Genomic DNA, 25,100 nt, shown 5'->3' on the forward strand with positions numbered 1-25,100 from the left:
TCAGCCTGTACAAAAACAGCTCAAACACTGCAGGTAATGGTATTTTACCTCTTGCCTTGACCCATTCAGAAAAACTCTTTGCAAAAGTTGTCTTTCTAAATCCACCCAATAGATTGTTTTCTCTTTATAATGAAAATCCATGATCACTGAGACACCAGCATCCACCACCAATGGCTCATAATTGGTTCCTTCCGTGTCAATCCTAAAGATACTATTTCCGTGGGAGAAAATTAAGAAGGGTGCAGGACCTGGGTGGGAAGAAAGAGACCAAACTGTATACTTTCAATATTTTATCTCATTTAAACAAAATACTTCCCAAGGACAACCAACACAAGCAGAAATAATTTTTAATTACTGGTTTTCTGTTTAAAATAAAGTCTATTGTATAGATAATAAAGAGTTCCTATAGATATTCACACTTCATTTTGTAAATTGTCTTCTCCACAAACTGATTATAAGACATGAACACTGGTAAATTATGAAAAATGAACTATCTGAAGAGAAAGACACTTTTTACTCTTTATCCATAAAATACCTTTTTATGTTCAAAAAGAAACCACCCACCATAAACTAATGTGGAAAGGATCTATATAAGTGTAAAATTTAATTATGTAAATTAGAACTAAAATTACAGATATTATCATTTTGGGAATGGACTCCTTGGGTCTTACCTACGACCAGAGACTTCAGCATAATGACCTAGAAGATGATAGTGAAAACTAAAAGGTCTTACATGGAAGCAGGAAAAATTGAAACGTTGTTTCAATTTCAAAATCCTATAAAGGTTCTGAAATTTTTTGACCCTGTTAGCTTTGCCACATAAATACAGGATGTCCAAATAAATTTGAATTCCATATATATTGCATGGGACATACACTAAAAATTTGTTCTCTATTTACCTGAAATTCAAATTTAACTAGGCACTTTTCATTTTTATTTGCTAAATCTGGGTGGCAAACCTCACTGGATTTCTTGGTGCCTGTAGGGCCTTGCTTGGTACCCTAATCCTGTACCTGGGGTCCTCTCCTGTTCTAGGTGATGGCCACCTACCAACTTTGATGCCCCAGTATTCGATATCTACTTGGGAACCTGATCCCTTCTTGGGAAACCTCACCACTAATTACTGACAGACACCACACACAGCTTGCCTTTGATGCTCTGAGATGATACCAGAGGATGAAAATCGTTTCATCAAGTCAAGTTAGTTTCCTTGGTCTCTCTCTCTTGACCAAGTGTGAGGAGGCTTGGGCCACTCTGCCTTTAGAAAATGACAGAATCACTGGGGTGAATGGGGAACAGAGGGGAATTCTAACATATTATTGCTTCTGTGCTGGGCTTACTCCATTCTGTTTTATCATTAAAAGTAATGCCTTAATATGACTTAATAAATGTGTTTATTGTAAGCATTGAACAAAATGATGGGTTAACATCCTTTTACTCAGGGACTATGTTCTAGAGTCAGAAAACACTAATTCCACTTTGGAGAGTAAATTGAATTAAAGCTACAAGAGGGTTGGCGCTTCCTAGATGGCTGAATAGGAATAGCTCAAGTCTACAGCTCCCAGCAAGATCGACACAGAAGACAGGTGATTTCTGCATTTCCAACTGAAGTACCTGGTTCATCTCACTGGGACTGGTTGGACAGTGGGTGCAGCCTACAGAGGGTGAGCAAAAGCAGGGTGGGGCGTCGCCTCACCCAGGAAGTGCAAGCAGTCAGGAGATTTCATTTTCCTAGACAAGGGAAGTCGTGAGTGACTGTACCCGGAAGAACCGTACACTCTTGTCCAAATACTGTGCTTTTCCCATGGTCTTTGCAACCAGCAGGCCAGGAGATTGCCTCCCCTGCCTGGCTTGGCAGGTCTCATACACACGGAGCCTTGCTCACTGCTAGCACAGCAGTCTGAGATCAACCTTGGATGCTAAAGCTTGGTGGGGGGGGAGGGACACCACCATTGCTGAGGCTTGATTAGGTATTTCTATGCTCACAGTGTAAACAAAGAAGCAGGGAAGCTCGAACTGGGCAGAACCCACCACAGCTCAACAAAGCCTACTGCCTCTCTAGATTCCACTTCTGGAGGCAGGGCATATCTGAACAAAAGGCAGCAGACACTTCTACAGACTTAAACATCCCTGCCTGACAACTCTGAAGAGAGCAGTGGTTTTCCCAGCACAGCATTTGAGATCCATTAACGGACATACTGCCTCCTCAAGTGGGTCCCTGAGCCTGTGTAGACTGACTGGGAGACACCTCCCAGTAGGGGCCAACAAACACCTCATACAGGTGGGTGCCCCTCTGGGACAAAGCTTCCTGAGGAAGAATCAGGCAGCAAGATTTGCTCTTCTGCAGCCTCCTGGTGATACCCAGGCAAACAAGGTCTGGAGTGGACCTCCAGCAAACTCCATCAGACCTGTAGCTGAGGGGCCTGTCTGTCAGAAGGAAAATTAACAAACAGAAAGGAATAGCATCAACATCAACAGAAAGGACATCCACATCAAAACCCCATCCGTAGGTCACCAACATCAAAGACCAAAGGTAGATAAAACCACTAAGATGGGGAGAAACCAGAGCAGAAAGGCTGAAAATTCCAAAAGCCAGAATACCTCTTCTTTTCCAAAGGAACACAATTCCTTGCCAGCAAAGGAACAAAACTGGACAGAGAATGAGTTTGATGAGTCGACAGGAGTAGGCTTCAGAAGATTAGTAATAACAAACTTCTCCAAGCTAAAGGAGCATGGTCTAACCCATTGCAAGGAAGCTAAAAACCTTGAAAAACGGTTAGGCAAATGGCTAACTAGAATAACCAGCATAGAGAAGAGCTTAAATGACCTGATGGAGCTGAAAACCACAGCACAAGAACTTTGTGATACATGCACAAGCTTCAACAGTCAATTCAATTGAGTGGAAGAAAGGATGTCAGTGATTGAAGATCAAATTAATGAAATAAAGCAAGAAGACAAGATTAGAAAAAAAGAGTGAAAAGAAACAAACAAAACCTCCAAGAAATATGGAACTATGTGAAAAGATCAAATCTACATTTGATTGTTGTACCTGAAAGTGACAGGGAGAATGGAACCAAGTTAGAAAACGCTCTTCAGGATATTATCCAGGAGAATATCCCCAACCTAGCAAGACAGGCCAACTTTCAAATTCAGGAAATACAGAGAATACCCCAAAGATACTCCTCGAGAAGAATAACCCCAAGACATATAATTATCAGATTCACCAAGGTTGAAATGAAGGAAAAAATATTAAGGGCAGCCAGAGAGAAAGGTCGAGTTACCCACAAAGGGAAGCCCGTCAGACTAACAGTGGATCTCTCTGCAGAAACCATACAAGCCAGAAGAGAGTGAGGGCCAATATTCAACATTCTTGAAGAAAAGAATTTTCAACCCAAAATTTCATATGCAGCCAAACTAAGCTTCATAAGCGAAGGAGAAATAAAATCCTTTACAGACAACCAAATGCTGAGAGACTTTGTCACCACCAGGCCTGCCTTACAAGAGCTCCTGAAGGAAGCACTAAACATGGAAAGGAAGAACTGGTACCAGTCACTGCAAAAACATGTCAAATGGTAAAGACCATCAATGCTAGGAAGAAACTGCAACAATTAACGGGCGAAGAACCAGCTAACATCACAATGACAGGATCAAATTCACACACAACAATATTAACCTTAAATGTAAATGGGCTAAATGCCCCAATTAAAATACACAGACTGGCAAATTGGATAAAGAGTCAAGACCCATCAATGTGCTGTATTTGGGAGATCCATCTCATGTGCAAAGTCACACATAGGCTCAAAATAAAGGGATGGAGGAAGATCTACCAAGCAAATGGGAAGAAAGAAAAAAAAAAAAATCTGGGGTTGCAATCCTGGTCTCTGATAAAGCAGACTTGAAGCCAACAAAGATCAAAAGAGACAAAGAAGGCCATTACATAATGGTAAAGGGATCAATGCGACAAGAAGAGCTAACTATCCTAATTGTACATACACCCAATACAGGAGCACCCAGATTCATAAAGCAAGTTCTTAGAGACCTACAAAGAGACTTAGACTCCCACACAAGAAAAGTGGGAGACAGTAACACCCCACTGTCAATATTAGACATAGCAACGAGAAAGAAAATTAACAAGGATATTCAGAACTTGAACTCAGCTCTGGACCAAGCAGACCTAATAGACATCTACAGAACTCTCCACCCCAAATCAACAGAATACACATTCTTCTCAGCACCACATCACACTTATTCTAAAATTGACCACATAATTGGAAGTAAAACACTTCTCAGCAAATGCAAAAGAATGGAAATCATAACAGTCTCTCAGACCACAGTCCAATCAAATTAGAACTCAGGATGAAGAAACTCACTCAAAATCCCACAACTACATGGAAACTGAACAACCTTCTCCTGAATGACTACCGGGTAAATAACGAAATTAAGGGAGAAATAAATGAGTTATTTGAAACCAATGGGAACAAAGACACAATGTACCAGAATCTCTGAGACACAGCTAAAGCAGTGTTTATACAGAAATTTATACACTAAATGCCCACAAGAGAAAGCAAGAAAGATCTAAAATCGACACCCTAACATCACAATTAAAAGAACTAGTGAAGCAAGAGCAAACAAATTCAAAAGTTAGCAGAAAACAAGAAATGACTAAGATCAGAGCAGAACTGAAGGAGATAGAGACACGAAAAACTTTTCAAAAAGTAATGAATCCAGGAAATGGTTTTTTTGAAAAGATTAACAAAATAGATAGACTGCTAGCCAGACTGATAAAGAAGAAAAGAGAGAAGAATCAAAAATAGACACAATAAAAAATGATAAGGGGATATCACCACTGATTCCACAGAAATACAAACTACCATTAGAGAATACAATAAACACCTCTATGCAAATAAAATAGAAAATCTGGAAGAAATGGATAAATTCCTGGACACATACCCCCTCCCAAGACTAAACCAGGAAGAAGTTGAATCTCTGAGTAGACCAATAACAGGTTCTGAAATTGAGGCAATAATTAATAGCCTACCAACCAAAAAAAGTCCAGGACCAGACAGATTCACAACCAAATTCTACCGGAGGTACAAAGAGGAGCTGGCACCCTTCCTTCTGAAACTACTCCAATCAATAGAAAAAGAGAGAATCCTCCCTAACACATTTTATGAGGCCAGCATCATCCTGATACCAAAACCTGGCAGAGACACAACAGAAAAAGAGAATTTTAGGCCAATATCCCTGATGAATATCGATGCAAAAATCCTCAATAAAATACTGGCAAACCAGATCCAGTAGCACATCAAAAATCTTATCCACCATGATCGAGTTGGCTTCATCCCTGAGATGCAAGACTGATTCGACATACAAAAATCAATAAATATAATCCATCACGTAAACAGAACCAACGACAAAAACCACATGATTATTCCAATAGATGCAGAAAAGGTCTTTGACAAAATTCAACACCCTTTCATGCTAAAAACTCTCAATAAACTAGGTATTGATAGAACGTATCTCAAAATAATAAAAGTTACTTGTGAGAAACCCGCAGTCAATATCATACTGAATGGGCAAAAACAGGAAGCATTCCCTGTGAAAACTGGAACAAGACAAGAATGCCCTCTCTCACCACTCCTATTCAACATAGTATTGGAAGTTCTGACCAGGGCAATCAGGCAAGAGGAAGAAATAAAGGGTATTCAATTAGGAAAAATGGACGTTAAATTGTCTGTGTTTGCAGATGACATGACTGTATATTTAGAAAACCCCATCATCTCAGCCCAAATTCTCTTTAAGCTGACAAGCAACTTCAGCAAACTCTCAGGATACAAAATCAATGTGCAAAAATCACAAGCATTCCTATACACCAATAATAGACAAACAGAGAGCCAAATCATGAGTGAACTCCCATTCACAATTACTACAAAGAGTATAAAATACCTAGAAATCCAACTTAGAAAGGATGTGAAGGACCTTTTCAAGGAGAACTACAAATCACTCCTCAAGGAAATAAAAGAGGACACAAACAAATGGAAGAACATTTCATGCTCATGGATAGGAAGAATCAATATCATGAAAAAGGCCATACTGCCCAAAGTAATTTATAAATTCAATGCTATCCCCATCAAGCTACCAATGACTTTCTTCACAGAATTGGAAAAAACTACTTTAAAGTTCATATGGAACCAAAAAAGAGCCCGCATTGCCAAGACAATCCTAATCCAAAAGAACAAAACTGGAGGCATCACGCCACCTGACTTCAAACTATACTACAAGGCTACAGTAACCAAAACAGCATGGTACTGGTACCAAAACAAATATATAGACCCATGGAACAGAACAGAGGCCTCAGAAATAACACCGCACATCTACAACCATCTGATCTTTGACAAGCCTGACAAAAACGAGCAATAGGGAAAGAATTCCCTATTTAATAAATGGTACTGGGAAAACTGGCTAGCCGTATGTAGAAAGCTGAAAGTGGTTACCTTCCTTACACCTTACACAAAAATTTAAGATGGGTTAAGGACTTAAATGTAAGACCTAAAATCATAAAAACCCTAGAAGAAAACCTAGGCAATACCATTCAATACATAGGCATGAGCGAATACTCCATGTCTAAAACACAAAAAGCAATGGCAACAAAAGCCAAAATTGACAAATGGGATCTAATTAAACTAAAGAGCTTCTGCACAGCAAAAGAAACTATCATCAGAGTGAACAGGCAACCTACAGAATGGGAGAAAATTTTTGCAATGTACCCATCTGACAAAGGGCTAATATCCAGAATATACAAAAACTTAAAATTACAAGGTAAAAACAAACAACCCCGTCAAAAAGTGGGCAAAGGATATGAACAGACACTTGTCAAAAGAAGGCACTTATGCAGCCAAAAGACACATGAAAAAATGCTCATCATCAGAGAAATGCAAATCAAAACCACAGTGAGATACCATCTTATGCCAGTTAGAATGGCGATCATTAAAAAGTCAGGAAACAACAGATGCTGGAGAGGATGTGGAGAAAAATGGGAACGCTTTTACACTGTTGGTGGGAGTGTAAATTAGTTCAACCATTGTGGAAGACAGTGTGGCAATTCCTCAAGGATCTAGAACTAGAAATACCATTTGACCCAGCAATCCCATTACTGGATATGTACGCAAAGGATTATAAATCATACTACTATACAGACACATGCACATGTATGTTTATTGTGGCACTATTCACAATAGCAAAGACTTGGAACCAACCCAAATGTCTATCAATAATAGACTGGAAAAAGAAAATGTGGCACATATACACCATGGAATACTACGCCGCCATAAAAGAGGATGAGTTCACGTCCTTTGCAGGGGCATGGTTGAAGCTGGAAACCATCATTCTCAGCAAACTATCACAAGGATAGAAAACCAAACACTGCGTGTTCTCACTCATAAGTGGGAATTAAACAAGGAGAACACATGGACACCGGGAGGGGAATATCACACACCAGGGCCTGTTGGGAGGTGGGCAGCTGGGGGAGGGATAGCGTTGGGAGAAATACCTAATGTAAATGACGAGTTCATGGGTGCAGCAAACCAACATGGTCCATGTATTCCTATGTAACAAACTTGCACATTGTGCTCATGTACTCTAGAACTTAAAGTATTAAAAAAAAAAAGAAAGAAAGAAATGCTACAAGAGGCTGGGAGAACTGTAAGATCATGGGAGTTTGAAATAGGTGCCAACATAAATGTCTAAGAGAATTCACTCAAATTATTCTTCCCAGATCTTTGCTACAATACAAGCTCCACTATACAGACACGTAGTGAGGGGCCATGCCCCTCAGTTGTAGAATCACGTAGGCATCTTGGGAGAAAGGGAAAGGGTACCAGACAGAAAGCCAGAGGCCTGGTTTCCAGTCCTGGCCCCACCAGCTTCGCTTCTCTGGACATCTCACAGGATCTCCCCTGCCTGTATCAGAGGATTACTATGGGAAAAAAATGAAATTATAGATGTGAAAGTATTTTATTAATTGTGAAGGACTACATGTATATCATTTGCCATTGCTTTTTGCCACAACCAAGTTTTCACTACATAAGTTGTACAACTGCTGGGATTTGAACCCAGAGACTGGAACATTGGTATAACTTGTGTCTAATACAGCAATTCACCATGGAGAAAATGAAGACACTAGGAAGAGAACCTTAAACTCATAGCTATTAGTTTGTGGGGCATAGATTACCACGGACGTCTAGATTTATTTCTAAGAGTTCTCTGCTATGTGTATCATGTATCATGTGTCATGCATGCTCTATAGTCTATGCAGAATAAATGTATCCAACACATATTGTTAATTTCCTAATGCATTGACATATTGGTAAGATCAATAAAATATTTTATTTAAAAATATTACTAAATGGGAGGTTTTCATGTAAAAAAAAGAGAAAGAAAAGGCTCTTTAAACATTTTAATATTCCTTACCACATAACACAGTAGAATCCTCTGTACATAATAGGCACTCAAACTTTTTGAATAAATCAATAAACTAATGAAGAAATAATTGTGTTCTGTTTATTTGAGCTTTCACTAATAGGAACAAAGCCATAGAAACAGATATATCAAATTAATAAAAGATGGGTCTAGTCAGTGGTACTTTTTCTACTAACAGCAATAATAAAAACAAATTTTACATACTGACCTCATTTATCCTCAACATAACACTAGGAGCCAATAAGTCAGAGGGAAAAGAGAAATCTCAAGAATTTTTAAATTCATAAAACACAAATTATAGCACTAAATTCTGTAACTTTTCAAACAAATAGAGTAATTATAAAACTACAAAATCAAAGTATAAATAATTAATACATTTTATCTTCAGATTTTGCCCATCTAAGGGCTAATCATAGCATACAGTTCCTAGCAACTAGGAAGACTTTTGACATTTTCAAATTGTTTCCCAAAATTGTTTGTTCAAAAGAATCACCCAGAGTGCCTCTCTGTGAGTGTCTGAGTGAATGTTTGTATTTTTTGCAGATTCCAGTTAATCCAGCAGGGCTGGGCTGAGGGGTATGCTTTTTTTTTTTCTTTTTAACAGGCACTCCAGGTGCTTCTCAGGTCTTGGTGAACCCGGAAAACATGGATCTAATTAAGAGGAAATTCAGTGACGTTTCCCAAAGTCCCACCACTAGTAGGTAGTAGACTTGGAATTAGAATCCAGGTACTGCACTCGCAATCTAGTACACTTCCAACTCTACCCTGCCTTGGTCTGGGTTGTCACTTGTCAAGATATTACAATCTTCATTTTCTTTGTGTAACCAATTGTAATTCCATTCCCTCAAAGCACCATTTGTTTTTCCTACACTGTCAACACCATGTTATGTAAACCAGAGTCCAGGCTATATTTGTAAGAATGTAATAAAATATAATTTTAAAGAAAATAAAACACTTTGAGAATTAGGCTTTGTGAATAATAATTACAGATGTGAAAGTATTTGGTTAATTGTGGAGGACTACATGTATATCATTTGCCATTATTCTGTTCTACCAATGGAAATGATAAATATGGTAATGTTTTTTCAGACCTGTCAAGGACTCTGTAAACACTGGTGTGTGGTACAGTCTGTGGATTTGAACATCAGCAAGGTGTGTGTGTTTGAACAGCTAAAGCTTTCCCATGTCAAAACTTACAACATTTGTTTTGGGGGGAAGTACATAGAAAATGAAATATCATTTCTAGGGAACACAAACCTTAAGGCAGCAAACAGGTCACAGCAAATCAATTAGAACCTCTGACTTCTCAACCTAGGGATTAGTAGGGGTTCTTCAGGAATTAGAAAGGAGTTCAGAATGTTTGGAGCATATTGAAGATGTTCATCAGTGACTACAAAAAACTATGACTACATAGCACAGAGGTCAGTGATGAAAAGCAGGCTTTGCTTGAAGTAGGAGGCAGAAACAGAACATTTCATAACATGTGCCCATTCATCCTCTGTGAGTCTGAGGGAGTGCCCCACACAGGTAAATGAGAAGAGACATTACCTGTCTTCTGCAGGCCTTGGGGGCAAACACTCACGAGAGCTAGTTAACACATAAATGATAACCATAACCAGATTAACAAGAAATCCTAGCTGTCTCTCAGGTCAACACTGCCACCTGCCCTCACCACCACAGGTTTCTTGCCCTAAATCTAGAGACAGACTGAAAGTTCACAAGATGCAGAGAGTGCAAAGGGAGCTTCTGGACCTCAAAAACTTCAGTGACACCATGAGAAAAGAATGTGGCTCTAAACCAATGGACCTACATAAGGAAGGCTGAGGCCTCCTCACACTGCTCCCACAGAAATCCTCTGAGAAGAGTCATTTATTACCACTCCCCAGGGGCTGACTTAAATGACAGCTTGGGTTTTATGAAGTACAGAACGTTTTATTCACTCTGAAAGACTATCTCATCTCCTCTTCAGTTATGCTACTTAAAAGAGCACTGTATTAGTCCGTTTTCACACTGCTATAAAGAAATACCCAAGACTAGGTAACTTACAAAAGAAAGAGGTTTAATTGACTGACAGTTCCACACAGCTGGTGAGGCCTCAGGAAACTTAAAATCATGGCAGAAGGCAAAGTGGAAGCAAGGAACTTCTTCACATGGTGGCAGCAGAGAGAAGAGAGAGCGAAGCAGGGAAGCCCCTTATAAAACCATCAGATATCGTGAGAACTCACTCACTATCACGAGAACGCCACTGGGGAAACTGTCTCCATGATCCAATTGCTTCCCACCAGGTCTCTCCCTCAACACCTGGGGATTACAATTCAAGATGGAATTTGGGTGAGGACACAGAGCCAAACCATATCAAGCACAAATGTACTTTTCACAGCTTTCTTCTCAGTTTATTCATCTATGTCAATATTCAGGTCAAGTGAGAGAGAGAAGCCAGATGATGTAAAAATAATACACCCAGAAGGAAGAGCCAGGCAATTCGAATTTAAGTCTTAATGCCATTTAAAAAAATACTCTGGAACTCATTTTACTTCCCCAAAATTGTGAAAGAAGATTGCCTAGAGTAGTGATAGAAATATGTCATCCAGAGCAGAAAATAGCCCCTCCTACCCCCAACCACATTTACATGTAAACTGAAGAGGCTTACTTCCCAGGTCCTCAGGATATTAATTGAGACTAGCAAGTTCACTGCAACGTGAAACTTGTTTTGTTTTGTTTTGTTTTCAACAGGACTTCTCAGTCTTTAATATGCTATTCCACACTCTAACACTCTAAGAGGGTCAGTGGTGAATTTCATCAGAATAATTATAGTCAACATATTGTGTGTTATCTCTGGCGTAGCATGTTGAATGCATTATTTCATTTAATCGGAGAACACTAGGAGGTAAATGCTCTCAACATCTCTATTTTACAGAAGAATAAAGGAAAGTTTCAAGCAGTTTACTTGTCACAAGTCACAAGGCCAGTAAATAGTGGGGTATGGGTACAAAGCTATGCCTTTCTCATCACAGATCCTAGATTTTAAAGACCAAGCTATACTGCTTATCTGAATGTACTAGAAATTGTTCAGTGTATTTTAGTTCACTTGTGTCAAGGAACCCACTCCAGGAGACACTGTTCTAGGCATATTCACCATAAGGCTGGATTCCCTACATCCATCTTCCAGAAATTAATTATAAAGCAGGTCCCTTTCAATAGATTCCTATAATTACATCACTGAATAATTTTATACCTACTTCTATAATATATTGCATTTGTAAACAAAAAATAAAATTCTAAGACTCCCAACCAACTGAACAGACCCATCCTCTTAACCAAGGCATTTCAAAGTTAACCTGAAAAACTAGTTCAGGCCATGATGGGAAGTGAGGGTTGGACATGCCTTATTACACCCTCCTCCCTTTGGAATTTAGACACAGCTGACCAGCATTAACATTAAAAGAAAGATCTTAAGATCTTCAAGACAGACTTTTTGTAGCAATAAGACAACCAAATTCCAGCCTGACTCTAGTATAGCATCACATGACAAACAGCAGACCCTGAAAGAAATAAAAATATTTTATCCCAAAATATATTTCTTTGACATGTTTTGAAATGGCCCTGCAAAGCTGTCTCTTGTTGAAAAAAATCTACATTCTGCAGATAATCCCCATTCATTTCTAGGTCTTTCCCCTGATGCATGAGAGAATTAAGTAAGAGTCTGGCACCTTTTTAGATCTTATAAGAGCTCTGAAGCCTGCTACCTGGAGGCTTCATCTGCATAATAAAACCTTGGTCTCCACAACCCCTTATCTTAACCGAGACATTCCTTCCTACTGATTCCAGGTCCTTAGATGATAAGTCTTTTAATTAATTGCCAATCAGAAAATCTTTGAAAAATTTTCTGTGACCTGGAACCTACCCCTACCCTATCCTACTCTTTGAGTTGTCCCGCCTTTCCTGATCAAACCAATGTACACCTTGCATGTATTGATTGAGGTTTATTATTTTGCTTATAGATGTCTAATTGGTCAAACACCCTTTGTTGAAAAAGACTGGACTTCCACCATTAAATTGCTTTAACATCTTTGTTAAATATTAAATGAGTGTACTTGTGTGAGATCGTTTCTGAACTTTCTCTTCTGTTCTATTAATTTATGTGTCTATCTCTTATCCAATACTACAGCTCATTATAACTTTTAAAACTCATAATAATTCAGTTTTGCAGAATAGTGAACCATTATAATGTTCCTATGCTGTAGGTAATCCTTCATCTTAAGTAAGAATGTTTAAACACCCCTCAGCTTTTCAACACAAATTATGCTCAATTTTATTTAAAGTCTACCATTACTAGACTAAAATGAATTTACCAACATTAAAGCATTAGAAAAGTTTTTCCAAATGTTTCACACACACACACACACACACACACACAGAGAGAGAGAGAGAGAGAGAGAGCAAAATTCAGAAATCACTATCCTGATCTGTCTACTGAGTTTTGCATCCACTTTCGGACATGTCTCTGGTGGACATCTCCAGCTGGGAATGTCCCACAGACCCAAAAGTCCCTCTGCATGTTAAAAACTGAGATTACATAACACCTTCTGATGAGTTTGCGTTTACTGAAAAATTTGAATTTGATAAAAAATCAGTTTAAAGATCAATATGTTTTGATATTTGGTTTTTGACAGCTTTTTTAAACAAAAGAAAATTTTCACAATTATATCTATATCAAATGAAATAAATGCATCATTGACTGTATTTACAAAATCACAAAATTTACTTTTTAATTACATCCCTCAATTATTCACCAATTTTGTTGAATTCGACCAGCAAATTTCTATCTTTCTAGATTTTAAATAGTAAATGAAAACTAACCAGAAGTTATTGCATTTTATGTTTTTAACAAGTAGATTTAAAAAGACAAAAACTCTGTATTTGGAAGATTTTTAAAAATAGCTTAGAAAGCCATTTGTAAACGTTTTAAAAGTGCAGACACAAGAATTGTTAATAGGTGACATACTGGCATTGATTCAACAATAAAATCACATAACAATGCAAACATCTCCAACATCTATCTTCAAACTACTCTCTTCCTACACAAATTTCTTATAATTAGTGGTCACTTTCTCACTTGTTAAAATGTCACCTATAACTTGGATAAAGTTTTGTTGTTTTAGTTATTTTTTGGGTAGCATACTACTGACATCTATCTGTAATCACAAAAATAAAAAATTTTTAAAAAGCCAAACATTTTTAAACACTTGTCCTTTTCTTTTTCTTCTTTTAAAGATGGCATCTCACTCTGTTGCCCACGCTGGAGTGTAGTAGCACAATCATAGCTCACTGCAGCCTTGAACTCCTGGGCTCAAGACATCCTCCTGCCTCAGCCTTCCGAAAAGCCAAGACTACAGTCACATACCACCATGCCCAGCTAAGTTTTTAAGTTATTTGTAGAGATAGGGTCTCCTATGTTGCCTAGGCTGGTCACAAACTCTGGCCTCAAGCAGTCCTCCTGCTTGTGACATTTGACATTTTGTGACATGTAACATTTGACTATTCTATTAAGTGTTTTGCTTCAAGATACTTTGTGGAAAGTATATAAGACAAATATTTTTATGATTACTCCCCATCCAATACAAAGTATTATAAAGAGACCAGTTAGTCTTGTTTTATAGAAATAACTACATGAATGACGTTCCATAATGCTTGATGCAATTCCAGTTTCAACTTTGCCACACCGTCTTGCTGTGAAGGCTGTGGTGTTCTCTGTGATCTCACCAAGAATGCTTTTTGGTTGATTTTCTAGTAAATGCAGTGGATGTACCACTGCTGAATACACTTATACTATTTTTTTCATAGAACATTTTTTGATATATAAAAAAGTCATTTCTGACTTCTGAGAACTTTCACTGAGAAAATTTCTTTTCTGTTGCATTTTCTCCCTTACTCTCTCATATAAAAGAATTATAGTTCTCTGAGTATTTCATTGTTGAGGTAATTATGATAGTGGCTAAGATTACTGGCACTGGAGACAGAGTACTCATGTTGACTCATTATTAGTTCCAATACTATTGGCAGTGTGGCCTTCAGCACATGACTTAACCTCTCCGTGTCTTGGTTTCTTCATCTGCAAAAATAAAATGGGAATAATAATAATACTTATTAAAAAGAACAAGTAAAGTAATTCATGTAAAGTGCTTAGAATCTTGACTGACACATAGTGAATTCTCAGTGAATGTTGGCTATTACTTTCTAGGAAATAACCAAACACTGTGATATATTAGAAACACCTTTACTCTCATTCAACAGTATAATTGCTTAGTACTTAATTCATCACATTTTCTTTTCTTTTTTTTTTTTTTTGAGACGGAGTCTCACGCTGTTGCCCAGGCTGGAGTGCAGTGGCGCGATCTCGGCTCACTGCAAGCTCCGCCTCCCGGGTTCCCGCCATTCTCCTGCCTCAGCCTCCTGAGTAGCTGGGACTACAGGCGCCCGCCACCGCGCCCGGCTAATTTTTTGTATTTTTAGTAGAGACGGGGTTTCACTGTGGTCTCGATCTCCTGACCTTGTGATCCGCCCGCCTCGGCCTCCCAAAGTGCTGGGATTACAGGCTTGAGCCACCGCGCCCGGCCTAATTCATCACATTTTCATTGATTCTTTCTGTACAGTTTTCAGCAGTATTTATTTACAGAGGAACACATTTTAATTTGTTGTCATGTGGTTTTTCATGTATTATTGTAGCAATATTTTACCACCACAGGAAGCAGGAAGAACAAGTGTTTCAACAATAATATCAGGCTTTTCCTCTTTTGCCGTAATGTAAGAAACCTCAAGGGAGGCTTCTGACTTTTTTCATTAAGCTTAGTAAATAGAGTTGTCTTAACTATCATAACTTTGAACGCAACTGTAAAAATTATAAAAAATCATTTTCAGATTCTGGATACCCATTTTCAAATATCTTGCCTGTCCTGATGGCTTCATGTTACCATTAGCTAACATCTTCCCAGGTACACTTCACAATTTTTATGAGGTTCGTTGCTAATAATAACAATTGTAAATTCATTTATCAGCCTGTCTTCTTGTTAGTTTCTCTTTTTAACTTCTTTTTGGTCAGATCTATGGAGATTTATATTGCTTTCAGCTCTTATGCAGCCAACAAAAAGCTCATCCTAGGAATAAGAGAGGTGTCAAGGCTGCCCTTTCCTCATTATTCTCTTGGGTTTGCAATATTAGTGTTGTCTACAATTGTTAGTTTCTTTGTAGGAAGGCATCTGAGCCACTTGTTGAATTTTGTCGGAGTTCGTTTTGATAAAACCAAATAAGAGGATCCATAAGTTGTCAGGTAAACTGCTGACTGAGTTCTGGAGCCCCATTGCCCTGTCAGGGAACACCGTGTATGTGGATGAGTGATGTCTCCACTGTCAGCCCAAGCACCTAGCGTCCAATAAACACTTGCTGACTTGATTTGAGTTAATTCATGGATGTAATTTATATAGAAGGAAATTTCATTAATTCAATCCTACTTTCAAATTGCTTTCAACATAAAGAACTAGATATATTAAGAAAGTTTTCCTAAACCAACTTGAAACTATTAATTTTTTCTGGTAGAAAGAACTAATAAAATCATTACATCGATGGACTTTCAACAATCAGTCTCGGGAGGTGTCATGTGCATTGTAAATCTGGCAGAATAAGAGTCTAGGGTCCTGAGCTATATTCTCATAGGACCTGAGAAGCTACTTCATCTGTCTGGATCTCAGCCTCTCATCCATAATAAGAAGCAGTTGGGCTAAATGATCTTGAAGGTCCATTGTAATTTGACATTTATCAATTTAATTCACATTCTGTATGCACTATAGAATTCAATAACTTTCTTGTTTGTGGCACTTTGGCAAGGAGGCTTAAACTTGTGGTAAATTCCTACATAAATATTATTCATCTTAACCTCTACTTTCTGTAAGTCGTTTCATTTTCTGTTTCTTGGAACTTCAAATATGAAATCAATAATGTATCATAGGCCAGGCGCGGTGGCTCACACCTATAATCCCAGCACTTTGGGAGGCCAAGGTGGGTGAATCTCTTGGGCCCAGGAGTTCAAGACCAGCCTGGGCAATATGGCGAAATCCTGTCTCTACTAAAAATACAGAAATTAGTTGGGTGTGCTGGCGTGCACCTGTAGTTCCAGCTACTCAGGAAGTTGATCACCTGAGCTCAGGAAATCAAGGCTGCAGTGTGCCTTGACTGTGCCATTGCCCGCCAGCCTGGGTGACAAGAGTGAGACTCTGTTTCAAAAAAGTAATAATAATAATTTTAAAATGTGTCATCATGAGTCCTACTAAATGAAGTAAAACAATAACTTAAAACGAATAACTTCCCCCTAAGTGATACTAAACACTCAATATTCTGCAGGAATTCTAAAAGTTAATCTACTGATTAAATCTATAAAAATTTTATTGGAGGTACAAAATTTGGTGTAAGTCTCATTTATGCTGAACACAATTATCTTCTCTCTTTTTCAATCAGCTTTAAATTTAGTTTCTCAAATTGCAAGGATAAACACATAAGTATTTGCCTATAGATATTACATCCTGAGTGTTCTAGACAAACATAAAAATGAGGTAAAATTAAGAAGCGTTGGCATATTGATATTTCCCGAGTCCAATTTCATTGTTCTCATTAATCCTACCCTGGTCATTAAGTTCTGGGCCCTACCTATATACATATATACCTATAGGTACAGCTATATAAATATACAGAAAAATATTTTATATAATTTTCTTGAAGACATATGTAACAAATAGCAAGATTAACTATTTAAAAAATAATTAGTGGGGAATTTGTGTCATATGTTAGGATAATAAAAAGGATAATTTTTTTTAAATCACAAAGAGCCTGCTGGTTAAGATGATTTTTAGGACTTAGCTCATCCCAGGAAACCAATTTTAGACTTCTCTAAGCATTGCTGAAAATTTGAAGAAACAGGTATTAGAAAAATTATAGAAGGCAAAGACGTTTCTAATATGTCTCATTTATGGTTTTTGGTAGAGAGTAATAGCCAATATTTGCTGATAACTCACTATGTGTCAGCTAAGATTCTAAGCACTTTACATGAATTAATCCATTTAGCACTCATATCAATCTAAGAGGTAGGTATTAACAGCTTGTATCAGCTCTAGAATTAGACCCTATCAATTTCAAAAGCTGAGGCCTAACATGATATGCCAGACATAGGGCATTGACCAAAAATGAGAGAACTTCTTCATGCAAAGTATGGCAACAAGCACTAGAACCATCTGCCCAAAACTGCTCCATTTTTGCCTGTGTGACAAGATCAACCCACTGTATAAAGAACCAACCAGAATTCACTCTGCTTAAAATGTATCCTTTGTTTCAAAATGGCACTGCATCTCTTGGAAGTAATAAATCCGGTAACTTCATATGTGTCAACATAACTCAGGTTAATGAGGATGTCATGCACTATGTGCTTCTATTAGCTCCTGTCTCAGAAGACAACATGTCAGTATTGAAAGACAGTCACTTATCCTCTTGTAGGTGTCCATGATTAGGTGCTTTTTAATGGATTGAAATCCTAGATGATCATTTTTCTTCAAATACCTCAGTTTTTCCCACTTACATGAAATCTTTGCCATGATTCATTAGAATAACCAGGAGAGATAAAAGTTCCAGTAGGTTTTTCAAATTTGTCTTCCAAAAAATAATAAGCCTTTTGATCCACTTAAAGCATTGAACATTCTATACAATGTTGCTTGAATCTAAAAGATGTAGTGGGTAAATTAACATTAATGACAATAACCTTTGCAATTTCCCTGCACACCAAGGAGAGGTTAATTTCCTGTGTGTTGAAAATCTTACAGCAAACAGAATAATTATGCGCTTCAGAGGAAGAGAGAAAAACACCAGACGACCCTTGGTAGCTTCAACCCTTTGGCATGTTTTTAAACCTCATAAGGGAAGTACTGGGCTGGTAGTGCAGAGGATTGGTGTCAACCAGCATGTATTATGACAAAAAATGTTGTTTGACTAATCTGCCTTTGACCTGTTTATACAAGAATGGTATATATGAAAAAGAAAGATCCTTTTTCAAGCTTTTAAAATTTTAACCAAAAAAGTGTTGGAATGAATAAAATAAAACACTGTCAACTGATACACGATGTGCTGAAGAACAAGGCAGCTGTCATGATGCTGTTGTGACTACCTGTATCCTAGCAACCACCTACCCACAGAAAGAACAACCTCATGGATGTAATCCCCTTACTACACACAAAGCTGGTCCATAGAACTCTGGAAAGCTAGTCTGAATGGAGGAAGGAGGCAGTGCTTTTCTCTGAAAGGACTCTTACATCACTGGGAAGAAGCTTTGCAAATAAATCAGGGCCTACCCATGAATCACTGTCACAGCAGTTGGCTGGCTCTCAAATACCTTCACACACACACACAAATTCCAGTGTACTGAATGTCCTGGGAAATACATGGGAAACCCAGACACTGAGAGGCATTAGTATTTTGGGCCAACTTGGGAGAATCAGAAAATCAAGTCAGAATGAAAAACAAAAAACAAAAAAAAAACAGATGCTCACACCAATTCAGATTCCAGACTTAGCAAGGAGGTCAACAGGTGATGAGAGTAGGAGTTTCTGCCTTGTATTTGGCTAAAACAACTGAAGTTTCTATACATTTGCTAATTCCCAGAATTGAGAAGAAAGCTCTGGAAGATACTGTTAAGAAATAGAACATCTCCTAAAGAAACACATGTTGACAAGCATTATTCCACAATTGCCTTTGGAAGTTATTAACTTTGGCCATATAAAACAAAAGAGTAAAGCATTTTCAGAGATAGTAAGATCTTCCAAGAAGTATAAAGATCCCTTCTGTTCAGTGTAATTTTTTCGTCTTCTACACCTGGCAATAATAGTATTTATCCTTCCAGTCCTGACTCTCAGTCATCTTGTCTTGAGCCCCAGCAAACAGGACAGCTGGAAAGGGCCTGGGATGGCCGTGTGCACAGCCACCTCAGTGGTAATAAAGAATCTCTACAAAGTTAATCTATGTTCTTAGTTCACCTAATATCTAGGCAATACTTCCTTCATGGTGAAAAATATTAGCATTCTGGAGGACAGTACTGGCCTGTAGGCAAGAAGTAAATAGACAGTGGGGACAATTACATTCCAATGGTCAGGATGTCTTTTGTTGCTGTTGTTGTTTCTGGTTCTTTCTTAAAGTTAATTCTAATTCTAACATGAGAACCTATAACATAACAAGACTAACATTTTGTTTACTAGCTCTAGGATGGCCCAAATTTGGAGTAATAATTAAACTAAGCACTAAACTGCTTCCTGGAATTTAAAATTTCTTGAAAAAGATTTAGGAATCCTTTAAAAGAACACGATTACTTTCTTTAAAACTGACCTAGACTTTTCTGAGAGATTCCAGGGCCTGCCTCTCTCATCCTCACCCCATCAAGTACTCTCCTCTGTTCTCCTCGATCTCTGGCCACAACAATCAGAGAAAGTGATTTCTTTCTTAAAAACTGACCATTTTGAAAACGCTCTCCAATGCAGTCATTTCCAGCTATTGAGGATAGTTATTGAGTCTTTAATGGTTTTGTTCACAATAAGTTAATAAGTTTACAAAAACTACTTCTGTACAATAATTGCTAAAATAGCTTAGATCAGGCAATTTACATTGGAAAGTTGCTAGGTTCTCCTAGTTTCCTCTATTGTAACCAAAGTGAGGAAAAGTTTAAGGACCTCGAACAGATTTTAGAAGACTTATTTTCCAGGTAAGAAATCTTTGCTACCTTTCATCTGAGGTTCAATGTTTGACTTTTTAACTCTGTATGGATTAAAAAACAACTTATAAATTGATCTATATGAATTTGTTAAATGAAACCTACACGTCAATGGTAAAAATAAAAGACATTGTACTGATTCACAAGCCAAATTATTTGATGCTCCCAATAGCAGACCACTGACTGACTAGGGAATATTCTGAGCATACTTCTCTATTCACAGATATGTATACTTTACACTTGACCTGACCAGTCAATAACTACTAAATAAGGACACATTTCTTTTTTGTAGTCAAATTTTTTGGACCGTGCCACCACAAGCAAATGGCTGGAAATTAGCCTCGTTTAAAATCTTCCCACCCTAGACCTTTCTGAGAGATTCTGGGGCCTGCCTCTCTTATCCTCACCCCATCGAGAGCTCTCCTCTGATCTCCTTGATCTCTGGCCACACCAATGTGAGGCCACAGTGCTCCTGGAAGTAGGTCCCCCCACCTGTCACTCATGTACCATGTCACCTGAGCACAAGTGAGATCAATCTCTAACTTTTAACGAAGTCCTCTTTAAGGATTGTGGATAATGGAGGAGGACAACCTATAGTATAACTCACAATCGCTGGCCATGACCAGACCTGTTAAAGTCTCTTTTCAAGTCGGTGCCCTGCCTTACTTATGACTTGTGTCCACCAAGCCAAAGTAAGGGCACTCCCCAGACCCGAAGTGCTGTAGTCCCTTCCCAGGCTCAGAATACAGGACACAGAGAGATACAGACAGAGGGAGACATGAAAGAGAGAGAGAGAGAGAGGCAGAGAGAGAGAGAGAGAGAGAGAGAGAGAGAGAGAAGCATGCATTCCATTCCTAATACCTGGGACTGCCTACGAGAACTTTCACTTCTGTCTCAAAATTAACATTTCCCATTGTAGAAGGAAAAGGAAAATGATTACTTTGAAACCAGGAGCCAGAAATTCTCAAATGAGTACACAACTGTTTTTGTTTAGCAAAACACATCGGTGCACTATTTAATAGTTTTTTAAAGTTATTTTCTTTTAAAAAGGCAGGTCTAGGATATGATCAGAAAAGCAAATTTGGAGGAAGAAGAAATCTAAAATGTTCTGCAGAGGATGTGGATGGTCTGAAGTAGATTAGGGAGGCCCAGGAAAGGGGCCAAGGTGCAGGTCGGTATCACTGAGGGAGAAAGAGGATTTGGCTCATGTGGTAGAAGACTAAAGCCCAGGAAAAAGAGATGTCCGGCAAGTCCCTTCCACAGACGACATTGTGTCACTTTTAGGAACAGGAATGAAAAATGTTTTGCTTTGTTGTCGGAAGTGCTGGGATGTAAGCAGCCCCCGCCCCTGCCCCTGCCTCAACCCCTGCAACAGCAAACCTTCAGGTAAAGTCTGTCCCCTCACAGCTCATAACAACTTTGTTTCCTCATTCTTTCAAGAAGTAAGTGAGACAGGGTGGTGGCTGGTGGGAGGTGGTGAAGGGTGGGAAAGGGACAGTACATGAGGGCAGCGAGACCCACAGTAGATGAATCATTCAGTAGGAGGCCCAGAAGGGACACAGAGCCTTGCCTTCCTCATCACAGTCCCCACCTCCAGCATCTTCCAAGACAGAAGAGAGAGACACTAGGTTTCCCGGAACATAGGATGGAGGTGCAGGCCACTTTAATTTAAATAGATGCTGAGCCCAGCAAGCCATAGGACTTGGCATTTCTCAGACTCCAGGCCCCACTCAGGAACATCATCTAGCCTTCTGCTCCTTCTGGAAGAATCTCAGCACAACCACATGCATTTCTGCTTCACCATTATACACTCTGAGAAAAGTGATTTGCTATGAATAACCCACCTTTACTTGAAATTAAAAAAAAAACAAAAAACAAAAAAACCTAGTAATCAAGAGAAAGGAACAGAGCTTATAGTGAAGAAAAGGTAAATGTTTATTCTACCATTTCACTTCTTTTCTCAAACTGTCTTCCAAGGAGGGTGTATATCACATAGAGGCTATGTAAGATGGTTTGCTATTGTGTGGAAAGAAAATATTAGATATATTATTTGTTGCGTAATGTTCATTATATACACATGTTCATGTGTACAGTGTACATATTACATGTATGTAATTGATAAATAAATGTGTTTATTAGAAGCATATGCTTACATTTAAATTATTTTACTGATGGAACAGAGTCTGGAGACTACTGATTTAATAAACCAACTGAGACCAGGCGTGGTAGCTCATGCCTGTAATCCCAGCACTTTGGGAGGCCAAGGCGGGTGGATCACTTGAGGTCAGGAGTTCGAGACCAGTCTGGCCAACATGATGAAACCCGTCTCTACTAAAATTACAAAAATTAGCAAGTGTGGTGGCACATGCCTGTAATCCCAACTACTCAGGAGGCTGAGGCAGGAGAATTGCTTGAACTTGGGAGGCGGAGGTTGCAGTGAGCCAAGATCATGCCACTGTACTCCAGCCTGGGTGACAGAGCAAAATCCATCTCAAAAAATAAAAATAAAAACCAACTGATCACATGGGATCAATAGAAGCCCAGACCTCACCATCACACAATATCCCCTTGTAACAAACCTCCACATGTACCCCTGAATCTAAAGTAAAAATTGAAATTAAAAAAAAAAAAACTAACTAAAAGCTAAAAAACCTCCAGCCAATCATACTACATACAACTAATCCATTGAAATGGATTTTCATAAAGGCAGATTTGTAAATTATAAAGTAAAGTTTTTAATTTACTTGAGCCAAATTATTAGTCTGTTTACTTTTGATGGAAACAATCAATTACTTGCTCTACCCTGAACACAAGCAACTTCTAAATTGAATGTCAAATATTTGGACAAGCTCAAATTAGCCCCAAAATGTAAATTCACTGAGAAAACTAATTTACCATTTTTATATGCTTTTAATAACTTTAAAAATTCTCAAGGGAAGGGTTCCACACATGGGCAAAAATATGCAAAAAATTGAAATAATCACTGTCACTTTCAAGTGGCTTGTTTTTGCTGCTGTTAAAGTAAGATTATTACCAGTAAGAAACCTAACAAACAGACTTAATTTGCAATGAAATTTTTTATCAGTTGGTATAAGAAAAAGACAAACACCAGAGCCACAGTTCCACAAAGTTACTTACTCAAATCAAGTTGATATGTTTTTGTATTTTGAATAAACATTTCTTCTGATTACAAAAATATGAGTTATGTATTTTGAAATTATTTTGACTATAATTTTTAATGTAGAACTATTATTGGGTTTTTCAATATGACATTTTGTCAAGTATAAAAAATGTTCAATGATTATAGATGAAACCAAGCCACATTTAGAAAATACTATTACCTTCATAAAAATAATTTTTAAAACAATAAAAACATTAATAGAATCTCAGGCTTAACGAGTGTTTATTATACGCCAAGCTCTGTTTTGTGCACTTTACACATATTAACTCAGTGGTTCTAACCCAGGCTGTTGGTTAGAATCACCAAGAGAACATTAAAAAAAAAAAAAAAAAAAATTGAGGCCTAGATTCCACTCCCAGAAGAGACTCTGATCCAGACTGCCTGGGGTGGCCGCCCAGACATTCGTGATTCTAATGTGCAGCCAGCATTGAAAATGAATACATTAACGCAATAGTGACAAGAGTCCTCGGAAGAGGGTACAATTATCTTCATTTTAAGGTAAGGAAAACGGGACACAGTTCACAAGCAGCAGAAATGGGATTTGAACCCAGGCAAGCAATCTCTCTCCAAAATTTATGCTGTTTACCAGTAAGCTCTACTACCTCTCCATGACCAAACACCAATGAATATTTGGAGGATAGTTTCACTGCCGTTAGAAGAGAAAAAAAAAAAAAAAAAAAAATTCACATAACCCTGGCTGAAAAAACAAACAAGCTCCTGGTCTCAGAATTACTCTGGTTTGCACATGACTGGGACGCTGACCAAGCCTTAGCCGGTACTGAAATCAGTAATTTCACTGTTTACTACTAAAAGTGATCTACCCAGTTGGCTAACTTAGTGTCACCCCAGGATCCCTCCTGCAGCTGGGAGGCTGTACTTCTTCCTTACCCTTTATTTACCAAAAAAAGTTCATATAAGTAATGCAGGTACAGATGCCAAACAGGAACAGTTTCTTTTTCAACTGTTATTTGTCCTCCAGGGTAAATGGCCTTGAAAGTTCAGAAGCCACTTGCCAGCAGTTTTCTTTCCTGCTCTCCTCACCTGCTGCAGCTCAAGTAGAAGCTAACAGAAGACTCAGTTAATTTGTTAAAAAGGAGGGAGAGGGAGGGGAATAGAAAGAAACCTAACTGTGTTGCTGTCACTTGGTTTATCTGGCTAGCAGTCACATGAGTAACAATCCTGCCTAAGTTTACCTGAATACTGTTAGACCATAAAGCATTCTTCCTGCTGGGCCAGGTGGCTGCAGAGGTGATCTATCTCCATGCCAAGGGAAAGAAATAAGGCAAGTAGAATTTAAATGAGGGAAAATAGATGATGGCACCGTATCTGTTTAGAGAGGGGAAAGAAATACTATCCTCTGAAATGCACACAGCGACAGAGGGTGACCCAGGCAGTTATCAGCTAACATGAGACCAGGAGCGTAAAGTACAGGATTTAAACCAGTGACTTGCAAGAAATGGGGAAGCAGAGAGTCAGGGAGTCCCAAAGTGCTATCCACACATTCCACACTCCATGGATCTGTGCCGTGTCACTGCACTATTCAAACACGGCATCTCATCGTATGACTTGATCAAAGAGATCTAGCCAAGACATGGAGCCCAAGAGGACATTTATTGAGCACATTCGGCTAAGCACTTTGCTTTGGTA

The 25,100-nt window shown here is 38.4% G+C and overlaps 1 protein-coding gene across 1 annotated transcript in view; it reads right to left on the minus strand.

The window, feature by feature from the left end:
- The window catches only part of LOC105486254 (epidermal growth factor), a 100,473-nt gene that overhangs the window by 72,895 nt on the left and 2,478 nt on the right, over positions 1–25,100 (minus strand). The window contains exon 2 of the mRNA XM_071093195.1: positions 49–248. Coding sequence (XP_070949296.1) covers positions 49–248 — 200 coding nt within the window. The remainder of the gene's footprint in view (positions 1–48; positions 249–25,100) is intronic.

The sequence above is a fragment of the Macaca nemestrina genome, chromosome 3 (genome assembly GCF_043159975.1).
Source record: "Macaca nemestrina isolate mMacNem1 chromosome 3, mMacNem.hap1, whole genome shotgun sequence".
Classification (NCBI taxonomy): domain Eukaryota; kingdom Metazoa; phylum Chordata; class Mammalia; order Primates; family Cercopithecidae; genus Macaca; species Macaca nemestrina.